At 29.5% G+C, this 19274-nt stretch overlaps 1 protein-coding gene across 2 annotated transcripts in view; it reads left to right on the forward strand.

Annotated features, from left to right (window-relative positions):
• Positions 1–19274, forward strand: part of LOC107444219 (cell adhesion molecule Dscam1) — a 112530-nt gene that overhangs the window by 54904 nt on the left and 38352 nt on the right. For both annotated transcript variants that reach the window (XM_071184000.1, XM_071184001.1), the window contains exons 6-12: positions 1144–1413; positions 6639–7049; positions 8507–8671; positions 9798–10088; positions 12483–12602; positions 14410–14583; positions 17251–17398. In XM_071184000.1, the coding sequence (XP_071040101.1) occupies positions 1144–1413; positions 6639–7049; positions 8507–8671; positions 9798–10088; positions 12483–12602; positions 14410–14583; positions 17251–17398 (1579 nt within the window). The remainder of the gene's footprint in view (positions 1–1143; positions 1414–6638; positions 7050–8506; positions 8672–9797; positions 10089–12482; positions 12603–14409; positions 14584–17250; positions 17399–19274) is intronic.

The raw sequence follows: 19274 nt of genomic DNA on the forward strand, positions 1-19274 counted from the left end.
GGGCTTAGTTGGTGAGATAAAGTTCTGATTATTTAGCAGAATAAGGAGAAAGCAGATAATTAACTGTTTTCTCACAATTAACAGTCTCAATAACATCTTATGGTTACTTGACTGCTTTGTTTGAATATGGTAAAATAACAATTAAATAAATTGTCATGTAACCATTTTTCCTAGAAATTTCTACCATTCCCGAAGATTTTTAAATAATTCCGACTGCGACTTGTAAAAAGTAACTCATCCAAATCAGTTTTATAACCCGAAGGGTTTGTTTTGAAAAGTTACCCATTTTTAAGATGTTGAATACCATGAAAATTTAAGAAAATCATCTGATACCAACTAAGGTTTAAATTCAGGTTATCTGATTTTACATTATAATCAATTAATTATCATGTAATTAATTTATTGTCGTGTAATAAACATAATATTTAGGGACATATGCTTGGCATAATATTGATCATATTGACCACATAATATTGATCAAAATATGCTTGGCAGAAAACATTTTTCCTTTAATACCAAGCAGTTTCAGTGATAAAACTTGGTAGACTAAATAGTCATGTAACTATGGTGCTTCACATAAATGTTTTTTTCCCACATTTTAGATAAAAATAAGCATATCACGGTACAAATAAATATATAATATTGGAGTATTTTAATTTTTTTAAATTTTATAATCATTGCTGCAAAGCTGACCCAAATTTGCTTTCACAACAACCATTGTTCAACTCCGTATCCCTGTAATTTTGAACCCTATCAAGAAGACACATGAACTCCTTTATTACTACCCCAGAGGTATTGATTTGATATGGGAACTTGGAGTATTTTGTCACCTAGACGGATTTGATTGTGCTCCAGTCACCATTTAATAAGTGGGGATTCTTTTACCGGCTGGATTCAAACTCCCAGACTCACAAAGAAGAGTCCAACGCCCTACCTTCGAGGCTGTCCCGACCGCAATATTGGGGCATTTGTGGCCAAAATATGCTTGGTGGAAAACATTTTTTTAACTACTAATGTGGATTAATTATATGCAGAGCCTTAACTTCTATAAGGCGCTAACCTTAATTGGGCTGTTGTAAAAATGTTTTTACTAATTAGAAAAATATCTAGTATTCACAAAAGTGAATACCATCTTTTTTGCAGAGTTTATTCATGCTTCATTAGTCCCAGCTGAGCAACGACTTGAAATAGGAGCCACATCCACACTGAATTGTTCGGTAATTGGGAACCCTACTGGAATTGTGTTTTGGAAGAAGGATATGAATGCGTTGTCTCCAAGTCAAAGAGCCCATTTCCCCAATCCCTACCAATTGAAAATTAGACAAATAAGACGGCAAGATGCTGGAATGTATCAGTGCTTTGTACGGAGAGAGACCTTCTCTTCTCAAGCATCTGCAAGGCTAATTATTGGTGGTAAGTCTTAAGGCTAATTACTGGTGGTAAGTTTTACGGCTAATTATTGGTGTTAAGTTTTAAGCCTAATTATTGGTTGTGAGTACACAGTTAAAAAATTTAAAACTTTTTCAGTCACAGCATTGTTAAACTTTTGTTATACCTATCAATATGGTGTTAAAATGAACCATAATAATGTACAGTCCCCGGCCAAATTATTAGAGTCACCATAAGATTAATAAATCTTGATTATCTGGTGATACTATACAGCTTTATTGTTCTTACGCGACTGAAACCGGTTTGCATTTGTTTACGTTCGCGTATCAATTGGTTAAATTAGGCTATATATATTTAACAAAAATTCGATGATTGTATAAATTAGATGATATGTAATATAAATATAGAATAATTATTATATCAGGTATTATATTAGTATAATATAATAATTAGACCAAATTATTCGACACACTGTANGTACACAGTTAAAAAATTTAAAACTTTTTCAGTCACAGCATTGTTAAACTTTTGTTATACCTATCAATATGGTGTTAAAATGAACCAGAATAATGTACAGTCCCCGGCCAAATTATTAGAGTCACCATAAGATTAATAAATCTTGATTATCTGGTGATACTATACAGCTTTATTGTTCTTACGCGACTGAAACCGGTTTGCATTTGTTTACGTTCGCGTATATAAATTAGATGATATGTAATATAAATATAGAATAATTATTATATCATGTATTATATTAGTATAATATAATAATTAGACCAAATTATTCGACACACTGTAGTGTTTTAATGATTGCATGTTTTGCACGAGTTTATATGCAATACTTATGTATTTAAACAGACGTGTAATGGGTTTTTATTCAGGAGATTTTTTTATATACATCCTATTTGTGTTTATTTTTAACGTATTGCATTACAATGTTAACCAATTAATACACGAACATAAACAACTGCAAACCGGTTTCAGCAGCGTGAAAACAATAATGCTGTATAGTATCACTTGATAATTAAGATTTTTACATAGAATCTTTAATTATTTGTCTAATAATTGGGCCAGGAACTTAATCATAAACGTAAATTATAAAGGAAAAAAGCTTAATTTATCACGCTTTTAAATTTTTAACAAATTTGCACGATGTTATGCTGATATAAGGATATAACTTTGATTATGTTGTATATAACATATGTAGTATATAACATTTATGAAATGCATCTAACGATTGAAAATTATGCAATATAATAGTTATAGTTAAAAGCATCGCTATATATTCAGCTTAATAAAATCGTAGATATACATCGTAGTCGAACGGGAAAAATCCTTTTTCTTATAACAAAATCTGTTTCTTTAATTTTTTATGTATTTCAAAAAAAAAATGTTTTTGGAGTTGAAATTTTTTTCATTTATTTCGATTTTCATACTTTTTCCTTTTTTTTTAAAGTTTAAACAACAATGGAAGAAAAACAAATTGTTAGAATAATTTCATTCCACTTAGCATTTAAGAAGTTTAATTTTATCACTTAATAATATTTATTTAATAATTAGTTTTTGCGTTATAATAAGTGGAAAGGTAATGCATTGCAAATGATAATAATGAGGAATTGCAAGATGATTATGAGTGTCATGCTTGTTAAAATAAAATTCTTTTCTTACTGTGTTTTTACTTTTTATTAAAAATATTAATAGTTCAACTGCACCTGAACCATAAAAATAGTCGAACTATACTCTTTTGTTATTTATTTGCCAAAAACTTTATCATTTTAGAAAATCGGCTTCGTGAAGAAAATTTGAGTGAAAATAAATAGAGATAGGAAATTCTTAAAAAATGAAATTTTAAATAAAATTTAACAAGGGATAGAGACCTTTTGTATTCGTCAAAAGGTCAAAATTCTAATTTGTAAGTTTAAATGTTAATTTGCACTACATTTCGAATCAAATTATGTAAATTTATAAGCGTATTTGTGAATTAATAAAAGTGGAGAGCACGCACGATAAAACGTAAATTTTTTTAAAAATGTAATCGAACAATTTATTGTTCACTATACGAAATTACGTTAAAAAGTACCGGCATTCAGGTTTTAGATAAATTTACCGTAAAATCCATTTTACCGGAACATGTTATGGAACAAAAAGTCTGATGTAGCATAATTTTTACAGAGCTAATTAGCATAAAATCACTGAATCACTTTAAATAAATACTATTGTAAGAAGTACGGCCTAATATTTTACTGCAAAAATCAATTTTAGGGTAAAACGGACTTTACGGTTCAAGCATTCACAGTGCTCAGTACTTTATATCGTAATTTGTCCCGGAATCTCTCACAGTGCAGGCTTAGACATTGTATTATATGTAACATTAATAAACATTGTAACAGTAAGCTACTGTAGAATCGAGTTTTTCTGTATAATAGTTTACAAGCGGGCAAAATGACAGTACCACTGAACGTAATTGAATTTGTATAAACTTCCAGCTGCCAACAACACTTGCATAAAAAATCAAATTTGCAAAATTAAATAATTTACAGGCGTATTTGAGAACAAATAAAAGTAGATAACTAGCATGATAAAAAGCTATCATTTGTTTTGCAATCAATGGAACAGTTACTTCATATAGGGAAAAATATTCCGGATCAAATTTCGATAAAACGTATCGACACTCAGGGTGCAGGTAAATTTATTGTAAAATCCTTTTTTACCAGAACATGTTACGAAACAAAAATCTGACTTGTCGTAACTTTTACAATAATAATTACCGTAAAAATATCTAATCACTCTTATTAAATAAATGCTGCTGTAAAAAGGTACAGTATAATATTTTACGATAACAATTTATTTTACGGAAAAAATGGATTTTATGGATGACGCACCCTAAGTTCTGGTACTTAATACCGTAATTTTAATTAATACCGTAACACCGTGGATTCTCTTACAGTGCAGACTTACAAACGGAAGTATACTATGCATTAATAAACATTGCAACAGTACGCTACGGTGTAATATAGATTTTCTGTATAACAGTTAAGCAAACTGATTGTGTCTCTAAGAGCAGTTGAATTTGAACAAATGTATAGCGGTCAACAACTCTTGCATTGAAAAAAAAAATTGAAACTTGTAAAAATGCTATGGTTTTTTTGTTGAAATTCTGAAGTACTTCAGTGGAAATATTGTATTTAAAATTTATTTCACGTACTTTCATAAAAAAAAGGCTTAATAAGCCTCGTTATAACCAAATACTTAAACTCGCTTTCTCATTTCCATATTGCTAATTTTTTACATACGTTTTTAATTTTTATTTAAATAATTGGAAAGTTTTTATGAAGAAATATTGCGAGTTAAATACTTACAAATCAGTCAGCTGGGAATTACTCATTAATCTAAGAATTCGTTCACGTCTTACTATTTAATTCTTTGTTTCTCGAAGATAAAAACTATAGTAACTTTAAAACATTTTAAATAAATTTTTTGTACATTTTTTGTAATTAGTTGCGTATTCACTTAGTTTAGTTTAAAAGTAACAATTAAAAATTGAAACAACGCTATAATTTTTTTTGTGAAAAGCACAAAGATGAAAAAATATTTCTTCCCAAATTTTAAGTGAAGATTTGAGTTTGAATTTATAGATGAAATAAATTATGTTCATTAATAAATATATACAGCTTTGACATAATATTTATTTTCCTTAAGTCTAAATAGTAAACTTAGATTCTACGTGAATTTAAAATGAATTTAAATTGTTAAAATATTTTATTTAAAGGTTTATTGAGTAACACTAAACAAAAACTATTTGCTATGATTCAGAAGCAATCCTGAGATACTTAATTTTTAAATTGTAATTCCGAGATAAATGCAACTATGAAAAGAAACTAACTATTAGCTAGTAAAAAAGGTACCTGAGCCAAATAGATTAAATAGTTTTGAAAGGATAATTTGCTTTCAAGGGAATTCGCCACGTCTTTAAATATATTTCAGAGTTTAAAAATTTCGTTTACTAAAAGTTCAATTTCAGGAAACATTTTTAGATTCAAATTGTATGAAGTTTCGAAAACATTCACTGTGCATTATTTAAGACTTATCTTGACTGCATATTAAGCTAAAATAATGAAAAACAATAAACGTAACTTCATTTTTAAATCTTTAGTATAGATTTACAATTTCAGTTACAATTTTTATTATGTAATTCCACTAATAGTGTTCTTAAAATTAGCTAAGTTAATTACTATTTAACAGATTCTACAAAAAAAAAACATTTATTTCGTATTCCAAGTTGTTATACAAATAGAAATACGAGTTTATGAGTTATGAATTTATAAAGTTGAAAAAGTCAGTTTCTACAGATTTGTAAAGATATTAAAATAAAAGTTATGCAAAATTCTTTCAATTAGGGTTAAAAAATTAAGGCCTTTAGCAAATTAAACAGATCAAAATATTTAATTATATTTGCAAATCTTCCAGTTTTGTAAAGAAATGTTCTAAAGAATTCTTTCCTTTAAAGTTGAAAGAACCCAAAACCTTAATTAATTAAACAAATCCTCAAGACATTTCACTGTATAGACAAATCTTGCAGATTTGTAAAGAAATGTTTTAATTCTTTCTCATAAGATCAAAAATTCATCTCATAAAATCAAAACCATTGAGAAACTAAAAAAATCTACAAAACATTTCACTGTATTTTCAGATTTCGCAGATTTATAACGAAATTAAAATAAATGTTTTGAAAAATTATTTTACTGAAAGTTAAAAAATCAAAACCCTTAGCAAATTAAATAAATCCTCAAGAAAATTAGCTGAATTCGCAGATTTTCCAAATTTTTAAAGAAATATTTTGAAAACTTCTTACCGTTAAGATTAAAAATCACAAAACCCTTAACTAATTAAACAAATCTTCAAGACAATTCGCTACATAAGTAGATCCCTCTGATTTGCAAAGTAATGTTTTGAAAAATTCTTTTACTGAAGGTTAAAAAATCAAAACCCATAGAAAATTAAATAAATCCTCAAGATAATTAAGGTAAGAATTCGCAGGTTTTCCAAATTTTAAAAGAAATCTTTTGAAAACTTTTTACCGTTAAGATCATAAAACACAAAACCTTTAACTAATTAAACAAATCTTCAAGACATTTCGCTACATAAGTAGAACTTTCTGATTTGCAAAGAAATGTTTTGAAAAATTCTTTAACTTAAGTTTAAAAAATCAGAAACCCTTAACAAATCAAGACATATCACTGTATTTGCAGATCTTCCTCCATCCATAAAACTCGGATTTCCAGAAAAAACAATTCGCCCAGGAACATATGTATCATTAACATGTATAGCCACTGGTCATCCTGAGCCTACCATTAAATGGATTCTGGACAATAGATGGCCGTTATCCACCAAGCATGGGATTCTTATTAGCTCTTATCAGGTAAGCAACGGAAATATTGTGAGTTCCATCAATTTCACATCAGTTGATGTAACAGACAGTGGCTTATATACATGCGAAGCAGTTAATGATGCAGGATCTGTTAGCTATGCCAAGAGACTTAATGTGTTTGGTCCACTCTTCGTTCGGACTATGAATGATGTAATCGCCTTATCTGGTGAAGGTTTTCAATCCTTATGCCCATTCGGTGGATATCCCTATGACTCAATTATTTGGAAGAAAGGTAAGATATCTCTTCTGATATATCTTAATTAGTTTTCGATCTTTTCGAATTTGTTTGTTAGAGTCCTTTAAAAGAAACCTATTTGAATAAAATTCAAATAAGCTTAGGAAAAGAAAACTGAGAATAAGTTACTAAGATATATGTTAAAAATTGTAATTTGGTAATTATTTAAAAAGAAGTTTTACTTAATATCAACTATAAAAATATTCAACTTCCACAGATGTTAAAAGCTATTTAGTTTCTTATAAATTAAGAAAAAAGTATGCATTAATAAAACGCAGTCAGTAAAAGCATATTTGGAGTCGTGGGCAGTTGTTTTCTTTAAGCTTACATTAAAGAATATTGTTTTTATTTAAATAAAAAGTTTCAAAAATGAATAAATTATAAATAAACTAAGACTAAAAGATTTTTTGCAAATATTTGTGTATTTTTAAAAAGAAAGATGATATTTGAGTACAGGAGATATGGAAATATAATAAAATGAAGCTTCGAAAACATATAAATTAAAATATCATCTAAGTGTCTGTTATAAAGTAGATGTAACTTAAATTCCGTGATATAAATAACTAAATTAACTTAATAATTTAACTTCTAGAAAAAACCTCGAAATCAGCCTACAATAAAGTAGCATTGCTGAAGTGGTCATGCTCAATTGGAACTACTATTTAAGAAAAAAATAATTTTAATCTATAAAAAGGACCGAAAATTCATTGTCGCGTTTTTATTTTTATTTTTTTTTTAAATACTTTGAATTTAAATTTAATTAAAATTGGATAAGAATAATTCAAAGTAAACCTGTTTTGGATCAAAACATTTGAAAAGGCACAATTGTAATGCACAATTGGAATCACTAACTAAAAGGAAGGGATATTTTTAATCATTAAAACATAGCAAAAAATCATTTTTTTCTTTTAAATTATTTTTAGTATAATTTATATTTAAATTCAAATTTAATTTAAATTCAAGTTTTCAATTAATCTAAATTTAATTTTAAAGTTAAATTGAATTCTTTCTTTTTCTTTTATTTGAGATTTACTTTAATTTAATTTTCGTAATTTAATTCCATTTTAATTGTATTAAAATTGAACTTTTATTTAAAATTTAATTAAATTTAATTTAGTGTAAGTGAGTAAAATTTAAATAATAATTCAAATTTTTTAAGTTTCTTTTAATTGAATTTATTTTGATTTTAATTTTAAGTTTAATTTAATTTGAATTTAATTTTTATTACATATAAATTAGAATATAATTTAATTTAAATTTACTTTTTTTATTTCATTTGAACTTAATTTTTTATTGAATTTGAATTTATTTCTCAACTTAATTTGGATAAGTATAATTTTAACATAATTGTTTACTTCATTTTAATTCAATTTTCATTTAATATTTTTTCGTTTGAAAGATGTTTTATGTAAAGAAAATCTTTTGACTAATAAATTAACTGAGAAATGTTTTAGGAAATCAAATGTTGCCAATAAATCAGAGACAACAAATATTTCCCAATGGGACTTTTCTCATCAGTGGAATGCAGCCTTTGGCAGATGAAGGAATTTATAGCTGCGAAGTTACTTCGGGATTGAGTTCCGTTCCTGTATCACGTTCTTTTTCCGTCATGGTTCGAAGTAAGTAAATCTTTCTCTTCTTGTTTCTGTCAGAAAATGTGTACCATTTGAAAAATTTAGGAAAATTTAAATTAATTTAATGTTTGCAAAAAAATTTAAAAATATGCATGATTGCAAGCCATTTCTTGTTGATGTACTTAATAATATTGAAATACATACGCAAACTTTTCTTGCTTATTAATTTCTCTATCTATTGGCAACACTATAGGGTATATCTCTATCTATTGGCAACAGTACACTAATAATGAGAAAATTTTAGGATTCAAACTTTGTATCAATGTAAACAAACTAGTTTTGCAAATTAAGGATTATAAAATTTATTTTTTATTCTTTAAGCCAAACCAAAAATAACTAAGTTCATGTTTCCGGATGAACTTCAAGAAGGTATGAGAATAGCAGTCACGTGTGTTGTCATTGCTGGAGATGGTCCTCTTTCCACAAGATGGTTCAAAGACGGTTTGTCTTTGGATGGAAAAAATCTGGATGCAAGTGTGATGGAATCNGAAAATTTTCAAAATTAAAATTGCACATGCAACATAATATAAATGATATAGGAAACTATTGGTGGTTCTTAAAGAGTTAAGTAATGGTATGTGAGCATAAGATTATTTATCTTTAGCTGTTACAATCGTCCCTTTACTTATTGTTACAATCGTCCCCAAGACGCCATTTCAGCTTCATTTTTTTTAAAACAATGCTAGTTAATTAACAAAACTAATCTTTTTTTGAAATGTTAATTAAGGTGTCCACTTACATATTCGGTTAATAATTTTGATTTGTTTAAACAAAATTACTTTGTGACAATATAATATTCTAATACCAAAAAAAGCACTTACGTAACGTGAAAATATCTTTTGTGGTGTAACTCTTTCAAAAGTACATAAAAATAGTTGCCAGCAGGGGTGTACATGTAGATTTATTAAATACACATTGTGCGCCACCTAGGAACCAAATCTAGAGCCTGACACTCGAAATTTTTTCTCTGTTACAATCGTACCCTGTTACAATTGACCCCACTCTCCTCTACACTGATAATGTGAAAACTTAAGGATTTAAACTTTGTATGAATGTAAACAAACTAGTTTTGCAAATTAAGGTTTATAAATTTAATTTTTTATTCCTTAAGCCAAACCGAAAATAACTAAGTTCACGTTTCCGGATGAACTTCAAGAAGGTATGAGAATAGCAGTCACGTGTGTTGTCATTGCTGGAGATGGTCCACTTTCAACAAGATGGTTCAAAGACGGCTTATCTTTGGATGGAAAAAATCTGGATGCAAGTGTGATGGAATCAGACGATGGTTTTGTTTCGACACTTACCATAAAATATCTAACTCATAAACATAGTGGGAACTACACATGCATTGCCAAAAATGATGTTGCATCTGGAACTTATAGTTCAGTTTTGACGGTCAAAGGTAATTATTTTTTGTCTGAAAAAATGTATAGCTTACAAAAAGTGTTCTTGCTCACATGAAGATACATTTGTAATAAAACTAAAATTCCTTGTTTTTGGAATACGCATTGAATTTCAGGAATACCTTTTATCCGATTCTCCTATACCATATCTCTTTGTCTCAGATGGGACATTGGTGTCCCTTTTACATATATATTTTTTCTGATGCTCTGATTGCAAACAAAAATATAATTTGACATTTTTTAATTATTAAAAACAGTCTTATATGTACTAACAAAAACCTGTTTGATTATCGGAATTATATTCGTACTAAAATATCGAATCCAAAAAAAAAAGTATCTCTTTGACTCAGATGGAACAATAGTGTCCCTTTTATACATATATTTTTCTGATGCTCTAAAAAATATAATTTAAATATAATTCATGCAAGCAAAAATATAATTTAAAATTTTTTAATTATTAAAACAGTCTTGTATATACTAACGAAAATCTATTTGGTTATCTGAATTATATTTGTACTAAAATATAGAATCAAACAAAAAGTAGTTTGAAAAAAATAACATTCTTATTCAGAACTGTATCAATAAGTGATTTTGTAAATTTAAGAAATTTCAATGATAAATAATTTTCTACCTTAGATCTAAATAAGTGAAAATTTAAGAAAAAAAAATATTGTTTGGAAGTGAGCCGTGTTTGGAAGATTTAACCCTTAACGCAGAGAAAGAGACTGGTGTTTCATGCTGTATTTCATAATCATAAATCATTAAAATGATAAGTATAATATTTTTAACTTAATTTGATCTAATTTAGTACAAAATAATTAAAAAGTATAAAAAATAATAAAAATCAATTAGATTTTATCAATTAACCAATTTAGTCCTAATAAAATGCGAAAGAAACGCCTCCTCAGGACCAAACATTTTAAAATTCTAAGAAAAAGTTCTCGTGATGTAACGAAATATGTAAAAAGTCAAATTAACATCAAGGAGTCCAAACTTTGGAGCACTCTTCTGACCCAACTATTGAAATCATAATTTCCAGGTTGTGGCTACTCTTATATTTTGGGGGTCAGAAATCTGACTCCGTCGGGAAAAGGATATGTTTATTCAGAGAAAATACGTTTTTGTGTCTGATTTCGTTACTTAAAATATCATCTGCCCTTATTAATTAGCATAATTGAGATCATCCCCTCGATCCATTGAGATTGAGTCTTAGAACGTGAAGATCAGATTATTTGATCAAAAGTTATTCAGGGTGGCCCGTTTTTTTTGCACTGTACCTTTATTTTGTTTTAGTAAATGTTAAACATTTTAAAATTAAATGTTGTTACTTTAAACTGCATGACTTAAATTAATTTAATTCTTTTATATAAGATGCCGTGGGACATGAAGGGAGAAACGTAGTGATCTCGTTTTATTAGCGCAATCTCAGTGCTGAAAGGGAACAAACTTAAGAGGCTTTCAAATATAATTAGCTCAGACTACACTAAGTTTTATTAAATGTTAAAGAAGTCACACATTTGAAATAACATAATAAAAGCATTTTTAAAATACTATCGCTCGATTGAATCTAATTTTCGTTTCACAGTTTACTTATATGAAACTACACAAATCTTTGCGCACTGCTTTATAAGACAAAAACTGCATTTGACCATCAAGTCATATGGTAAGGCAGCTCTTTAACATCTTCAGGTAAAAAGGTGTTTAATACGCAACGTAAGTTATTTTTCTTCTGCATATTTCCAATATTAGAGGAAACTTATTCATCAACCTAATATGTATTAACCGTCTAATATGATCGCTATAAATCGAGCAAAATTTGAATCTGAAGAGAATTTCGTTTTCTTTTTAATAGAAAATTTAGTATTTTAAAGAAAGTTAAAGTAATTGATTTTAACAAAATTTTTTTTAACAAAAACAACGTGTTCAAATATTGACTTTGACGTTCAATGTATTAATGAACGTATGCAATATGTAATATACAGTGCTCAAAAAACAAACGAAAAACCCTTAATAGCTTTTGATCTAATAATCGGATCTTCACGCTCTAAGACTCAATCTTAATAGTTCAAAAGGGTAATCTCAACTATGCTAATCAATAAGTGCAGACGATATTTTAAGTTACAAAATCAGACAAAAAAAGCGTTCTTTCTCTGAATAAACATATCTTTTTTTCGACGGATTCTGATTTCTGCCAAGAGTTTGGTCAGCACATTATTGATTTGCACATTTGAGGTCACCCCCCCCCGAGCAATTAAGATTGAGTCCTAGAACTTGAAGTTCCAATTATTAGATCAAAAGTTATTCACGATGTTGCTACTTTAAACTTTATGCCTTAATCTAATTTAAGTATATTCGAATTTCTCACAAAACTGTACATTTATTTTCTATAACAGTTCCTCCTCGGTGGGTTTTAGAACCGAAAGATACGTATGCCATAGCAGGTCAATCTGCAATTATAAACTGTCAAGCTGATGGTGTACCTCAGCCATACGTGCGCTGGAAAGTAGCCTCTGGTAAGTATGTTTCATAACACTCTATTTCAAATTCTTCACTGTACAGTGGATGTAGCTTCTTTGTAGAATTTAAGTAGAATTTTTGGCAATGTGAGATACAGCTGAATATTTTTAATGAAGGAGGGCTATTTATCTCAGAAAAATAAATAAAATCGTTTTGGAAAAACAGATTTATTATGTACATCTCGTTATAACGAACATGGCCACAATTATAAAATAAAGTCTATTAAAGGGGTCAATAGAATCATTCTTGCCCTCTCATTAAGAAAAACCATTAATTAGTACTTGGGCTGCGAGTCTAAGCTCTCAGTCTTTACGCAAGGAATTAAAAATTAATAATAAGTGAATTGTTCCCAACGGACAGTTCGAAGCATGGGCAGAGATCCATGGTTGACGATTTATTGAAAGATAACAGAGACAAAAATGAAGCTAATCCTTTGAAAAGTTTTAAAAGCTAGGAAATTTGTAATGCCTATTGTGGCATCACAATAGGCATATAAATTTCCTGAACCTTTAAAATGAAGTCACTTATTCTGCGTTAAAGTTCAATTTCAAATATTTAAAACTTTCTTCTATTCAAAATCTAAATTTCACTCTTGAGACTGGCAATTAACTCGATAAAGCGACTATATTGCAGCGTTCATTAAACGAAAAAATTGTAAATAATTTCAGTTGAAGGGAAAAACTTTATTTAAAAATTTACTTCTAAATTCCCAAGACTTAAAACAAGCTGATTTTTTTCGCTATGCTAAACTCAATTCATTTTATTCTTAATTTTTTTTAAACTGCTTTTTATTTTATTCATATCCTTGATAAACATTGAAGTAAATTCAAAAATAAAAATTTGTTTTACAATGTGCGAAACGTCTGAAAAATGTGTACATTTATCACCTAAAATTACTTTACTTAGCGACCTAACTTTCTAGACACAATATGTTCTTAAACATTGAGATTAAAATATTTTCAAAATTCCACTAAGCATATTTACGCATTTTTAAAACTCTTTAGCTAAGAAAACAAAAAGTTACTGCTTGAGCTCTTTTAACTAAAAGAAAAACTTTAATTTTTAATGTATATATATACTTTATTTCTAGAGAGAATTTTTAAAGAGAACAAATATCCTAATTATACTATTATACTTTTAAAAAAATAGCCAACTAGGCGAGATTTTTTTTCCTTAGCTAAAAATTTTTGTGGTCAATGAATTATTCTTATTTTTTGCATGTTCTTAGAAATTAAAACAATGCAGCGTTACTAACTTTCGAAATATTAAACAATTAAATCACAAAATACTGCTTTCATTTCTCTAAAATTTTCACATTTTATATATTGATATTTTGCATATTTTTTTTACCATAGAGAGCTATATATAAAGAACTTGCAACATTCTATTCGTTATTAATAACCATATTAACAATAATATCAATAATAGTTACAAATTCACAACAGTTTTTAAAACACTATAATATTTACAACCTGAAAAATTGAAAAGTGACAAAGAAGGATTAAAAAATGTACTCATTCCAAACTACTAAAATATATTTGTAAATTATTGGAAATAAAATTAGATGTTATAACTGAGTAACTTAATTTTATATTTATAGAAAACTTTAAAATTTAAATTTTCTAACAGCTTCATGAAATATAGTCATAAGGTTTAAATTTTTTGCTGCTTTTATATCTTTTGTTTTTATATCAGCGTTTTAATATCGAAGCCTAAACTTAAGATTTTCAATTCTAGTTGCAAGTTAGAGTTAAAGATTTTGTTTAGCACTGATTTTATTTATGGAGTGAAATTTTTTTTCAGATCATCCACCAAACAGATATAAAACTATAGTCAGTACATCCCACGTTCATATACTAGTTAATGGTTCACTTAGTTTTCGCAATATAGAATCAACTGACGCCGGATTTTATCTTTGTGAAGCAAACAATGGCGTTGCTGTTGGACTCAGTAAAGTTGTTCGATTGACAGTGCAGCGTAAGTATCATCGTTTTAAGACTTTTAAATGTTGTTGTCGTAGGTTATTAAGGTGCTGGGGGTGGAATTATTCTTGTTTTGCAGTGGCGCCATTTATGGTCAAGAATTTGACTTCTACCACACCCGTACATCACACTCGTTTATTGGATGGACCGTTCATTCACCCACAGATCGCCATTTTTACGTGATCGCTATTTTTACGTTACAGAGAACGATCATTATCCAATCTAATACCCCTAGAAGTATAATTTGCTATGGGAACATGGATGACTTTTTAACCTGACCAATTTAACGTGTACCAATCACCATTTACATCTTCTTCTTCATTGAGGAGTCGTCGTCAGGCTGGATTCGAATTCCCGTTCTCAGGAACGTGAGTCCAGCGTCCTACCAACTAGGCTACCCCGGCCTAAGACTTTTAAATGCAATGATCTTACAATGGAAATAATTACTTTCGAAAAATGGCCAAAGTCACTTTTATAGGGAAATTCTGGTTTTCTATCACTGGTGTTTTCGGTTAATGGGCACCAGTTCGTTAACACACTGCCATCATGATACTGTTGATCATGGAATTGAGAAACTATAAACTTTACGGTCCTTTGTTTACACATTTATCAAAATTTAAACATCTGATTTTTTTAAAATTTGATTTCTCGGGAACTGTTTCACGGAATCAATATACTATTCCATAGTTCATAATTCAAATGTTGCATTTTGCTTTAAAAAATATTTTTTAAAAACAATAAAATTATGTATAAAATCATATAATTTACGATTAATAATTCTTTCTACCATTAATACATAAAAAATATAAAAATTAAATAATTATTAAGAACTATTTTATTATGAAATTGCTTTTAGCTAAATGAATTTTATAATTGAGTGCAATTTTTTTGTTAATTTACTTAAAGAATTCTCGAGGCGAAATACACAAAAAGTAAAATCAACATAAGGGGTTCAAACTTTGAACCACTATTTTGATCAAACTATTGGGACCGTATTTCCCAGATTGTGACTACCCCCTATGTTTTAGTGAACTAAAATTTGAGTCTATCGAGAAAAAGTATGTTTATTCAGAGAAGTATGTTTTTGTGTCTGATTTCGTAACGTAAAATATAGTCTGCACTTTTTAACTAGCATATTTGAGATTGCCCCTTAAGCCATTGAAATTGAGTCCTAAAACCTACAATTCCGATGTTTAGATCCAAAGTTATTTAGGGCGGTCCGTTTATTTACTGCGTACTGTACATACATGCAGAGGTCATATAATCAGGTTTTGAATGCTCGCCGTCTAATCGACATCAGCGTTCCTGTGTAAACAAAAATACCACAACGATGGACTGGTCACTTTTTTACTGCAGATAAGGCTTCTCTTTTCTTGCCACCATGATCCTAAAACCCCACCGAATCATTTTGTCTGGTGAGGTTTTGTAAAAGATCGCTTGTACGTGCCTGCTAGGTTCAACGACCTGAAAGATTTTAAGGCCCCTATAACATCTGCTATTGGTGGCATCGACAATAGCCTGAATTTTGCTGTATATGGTATAATAAAAGCAGCGCAAATCAAAAGTTTATGAGGAATACTATAGCAACTGTTTTTATAATCCCTTCAAGTATTTATATTTTCAATGAATGCATTTATCACACTTTCCGTGCTTTGTAAAATATTCCAGATCGAATTACGCTAAAAAAGAACATGCACCCTACTATTTTTCGTGAAATCCATTTTTATTGGAACTTGCTGTGGGACAAAAATTCTAATATATCATAATTTTCAAAGTAATATCTGCATTGAAATCACTAAATCACTGTAATAAAATAAATATTACTATAAAAATTACGATATAATAATATAATGGTAAAATGAATTTTATGGACGATGTACCTGGTACTTTATACCATAATTTGATTTTGAATTTTTTACAGTATTCATTTTAGCTTACCATATATATAAATTTGTTTAGCCCGGGAGGACAAGCGGCATATGACACCACACAATTTATAAGTTCTCATAATGACGGTATGTACCTCTATGTGACAGTTACCATTTATAAATTGTGCTAGGAAAGAGCTTCCGACTATGCCACCCTTCATCTTTCGAAAGGTACCTAAATATAGAATAGAGTTAACCTCGGAATTTCATCGGGAATAGACTTGATAAACGGATATTGCCGTATTTGCGAAAGACCGGGAGAGCTGTGTTAAGTTCACCGGATTTTGAGGGGTTATGGTAAGAGCTATATTAAGTTCATCGAGACTTGGGCGTTTGTTGTGAGAGCTGTGTGGTCTCTATTAGAAGTAGAGTGTGTGCAGCATCCCGTTATGTGTAAATGAGACTGAGAAGCAACTACGATGACGCAATCACGATTAGAAAGTCAACTTTTCAATCTGAACAGTCCATCGAAGTAGACGATACTTTTTGATGAAGACGAGTTCATATCACAATCACCAATGTGGGAAAGGAAGTTATCGACTATGCCAACTTTCATCTTTTAAAAGGTACCTTAAGACTGAATCGAGTTAACATGCCTTATATACTAGTGAATTGATGTTTAAAAATCGTAGTGGTAGTTACGCCACAATTTCATTTAAAATCTTTTTCGAATACATATTTATTTTCCCATACATTATTTAAATTTCATTTTTTCTTTTCTTCCACTTTTCTAGGACCTCCTAAATTCAATTCCAAGTTTCAGTTTGTGAGTGCAAAGAAAGGAGAAAAGTGTGTGATTGAGTGTTTCGCGCTGGGAGACCTACCAATGAGAATCACATGGAGACGGAATAGCCAGTTTATCGATCTGGCAGGTGAGAATAGGTAAGGATTTAAGAAGATTTCGCACATCTGAGGTACACATCTGCGTTATCATTGTTTCCCAAGACGATCTAATCAATGCATGCGACTCGCAATGGATAGTCTTATTTAAACTTCCCTTATAAAAAATAAAGTGCTTTTAAAATTGTTTTTAGGTTTAAGAATGTAAAAAGAATGCACCCGAAGAATAAACTGAGATCATGTTTTGCACCAAAAATAACCTCATTAATAAACCTCAATTTTAACCTCATTTGCACCTCCCTAAATCAACCTCATATATAACTCAGCAATGCTTTTAGTTAAGATCTGGTGAAATTATTCACACCTTTAATATACTTATTTGCTTAAAGTGTATAAAAAATAACCCGTACACCTCGAAAACAACCTTTCTCAGATAACTGCTTTAAAGTAGATTTCCATCAACCTCAAAACAATATCAAGTGTAAATAAAATAACTTCATATACATTAATTATATACTTTGAAAGGTTGATCTTTTAAAGTTGTTTTTGAAGTCAACACCGAATAAACCTCGAATCAACCTTGACATTTAAAAACAACTTCAAATAAACCTCAAAAACACCTTAAATTTTTGTCAATTCACTTCGTAATTTTTCAAGACTATCATCCGTGAGCATTTTTTATTCTGGAAAAAGCTCAAAATGCGGGTTCAAAAAAACGGACACGGGTAGAGGAGTGTGTTTTTGAAAATGGATTCAGCTCAAAATGCTTGTTAAAAATGGACACAAATATGTTTTTTAAAAGATAGACGTAGCATTTTTTTATAAGAAAAAAATTAATGGATTCAAATTAATTCGCACTTTGTTGGCGACCGTTTGTCTGAATCACTTAGTGTTATTTTTAAATTAGTATAGCTTATAATAATATATTTAAAGTCATCAGTTGTTTTTTACTAGGTTCACATGGGTCCTATAAGTTTATAAGGGTGGCATTAAACTCACGTTTCTCGAGGTTACATTTTTTAAAGCAACTTAATCCTTTAGTGTTCTGAATACGAAAGGGTGGCTGAGAAATGACGTCTGTAATGTACCCAGCTACTCCAAACCCGAAGTCTAGGACTTAGATTTCCAATGATTATGCATAGTGTTCAAAAAAGTAAAAATAATAAGGTACGCTGAGTTGTTCATTTCCTAGTTGAGTTTTGGTTGAATATTGAAAAGGTGCAATTCTAGCTGTGTTCATTTTCTGAAACACACATTTCAGGTTGTGTCCATTTTCTACACAAACGCACATTTCGGAGACATGGTGGTACAGGGGTCGAACGTTTCGCCTTATAATGAGGTAAACAGGACTCAAATACCAGCGATGGCTGATAGATGCGAATTCTGCACTCGGCTCGAACCAACCACAGTGCTAACGTAAAATATCCACAGTTGTAGATGATTAATCGGTTAGAGTCCCCTTTCTGTCAGACTAACCGTGGGCGGTTTTCGTTGTTTTTCTTTCCATGTAACTAAAATGCTGGTAAGTTCCATCAAATAATCCACCACATAGAAAAATTCTCCCAATGCTTGATCCAGGAGTTCCCTTGTCTTCTCCATTGGATTCAAAATTACAAGACTATAGAGTTGAACTTTAGTAGTCGTAAGCTCCCCAAAAAATCGGGTCGGTTGTTCAACGATGCTTATGAAATATAAAATAGAAAACACTCATTTCGAGCTGTGTGCATTTTTAACACATATTTCGGGCGGTGTCTATGTTGTTCTTAAACGCGATATTCGAGCTGTATACATTTTCTAAAACACACATTTCGGGCTGTGTACCTTTTCGTTTGAAGCATCTATAATATATTAGACAATTTTCTTAAACGCACTTTTTGATCTGTGACCATTTTCTTAAGCCCGCATTTTGAGCTATGTC

This window comes from Parasteatoda tepidariorum, chromosome 8 (genome assembly GCF_043381705.1).
Source record: "Parasteatoda tepidariorum isolate YZ-2023 chromosome 8, CAS_Ptep_4.0, whole genome shotgun sequence".
Lineage (NCBI taxonomy): Eukaryota > Metazoa > Arthropoda > Arachnida > Araneae > Theridiidae > Parasteatoda > Parasteatoda tepidariorum.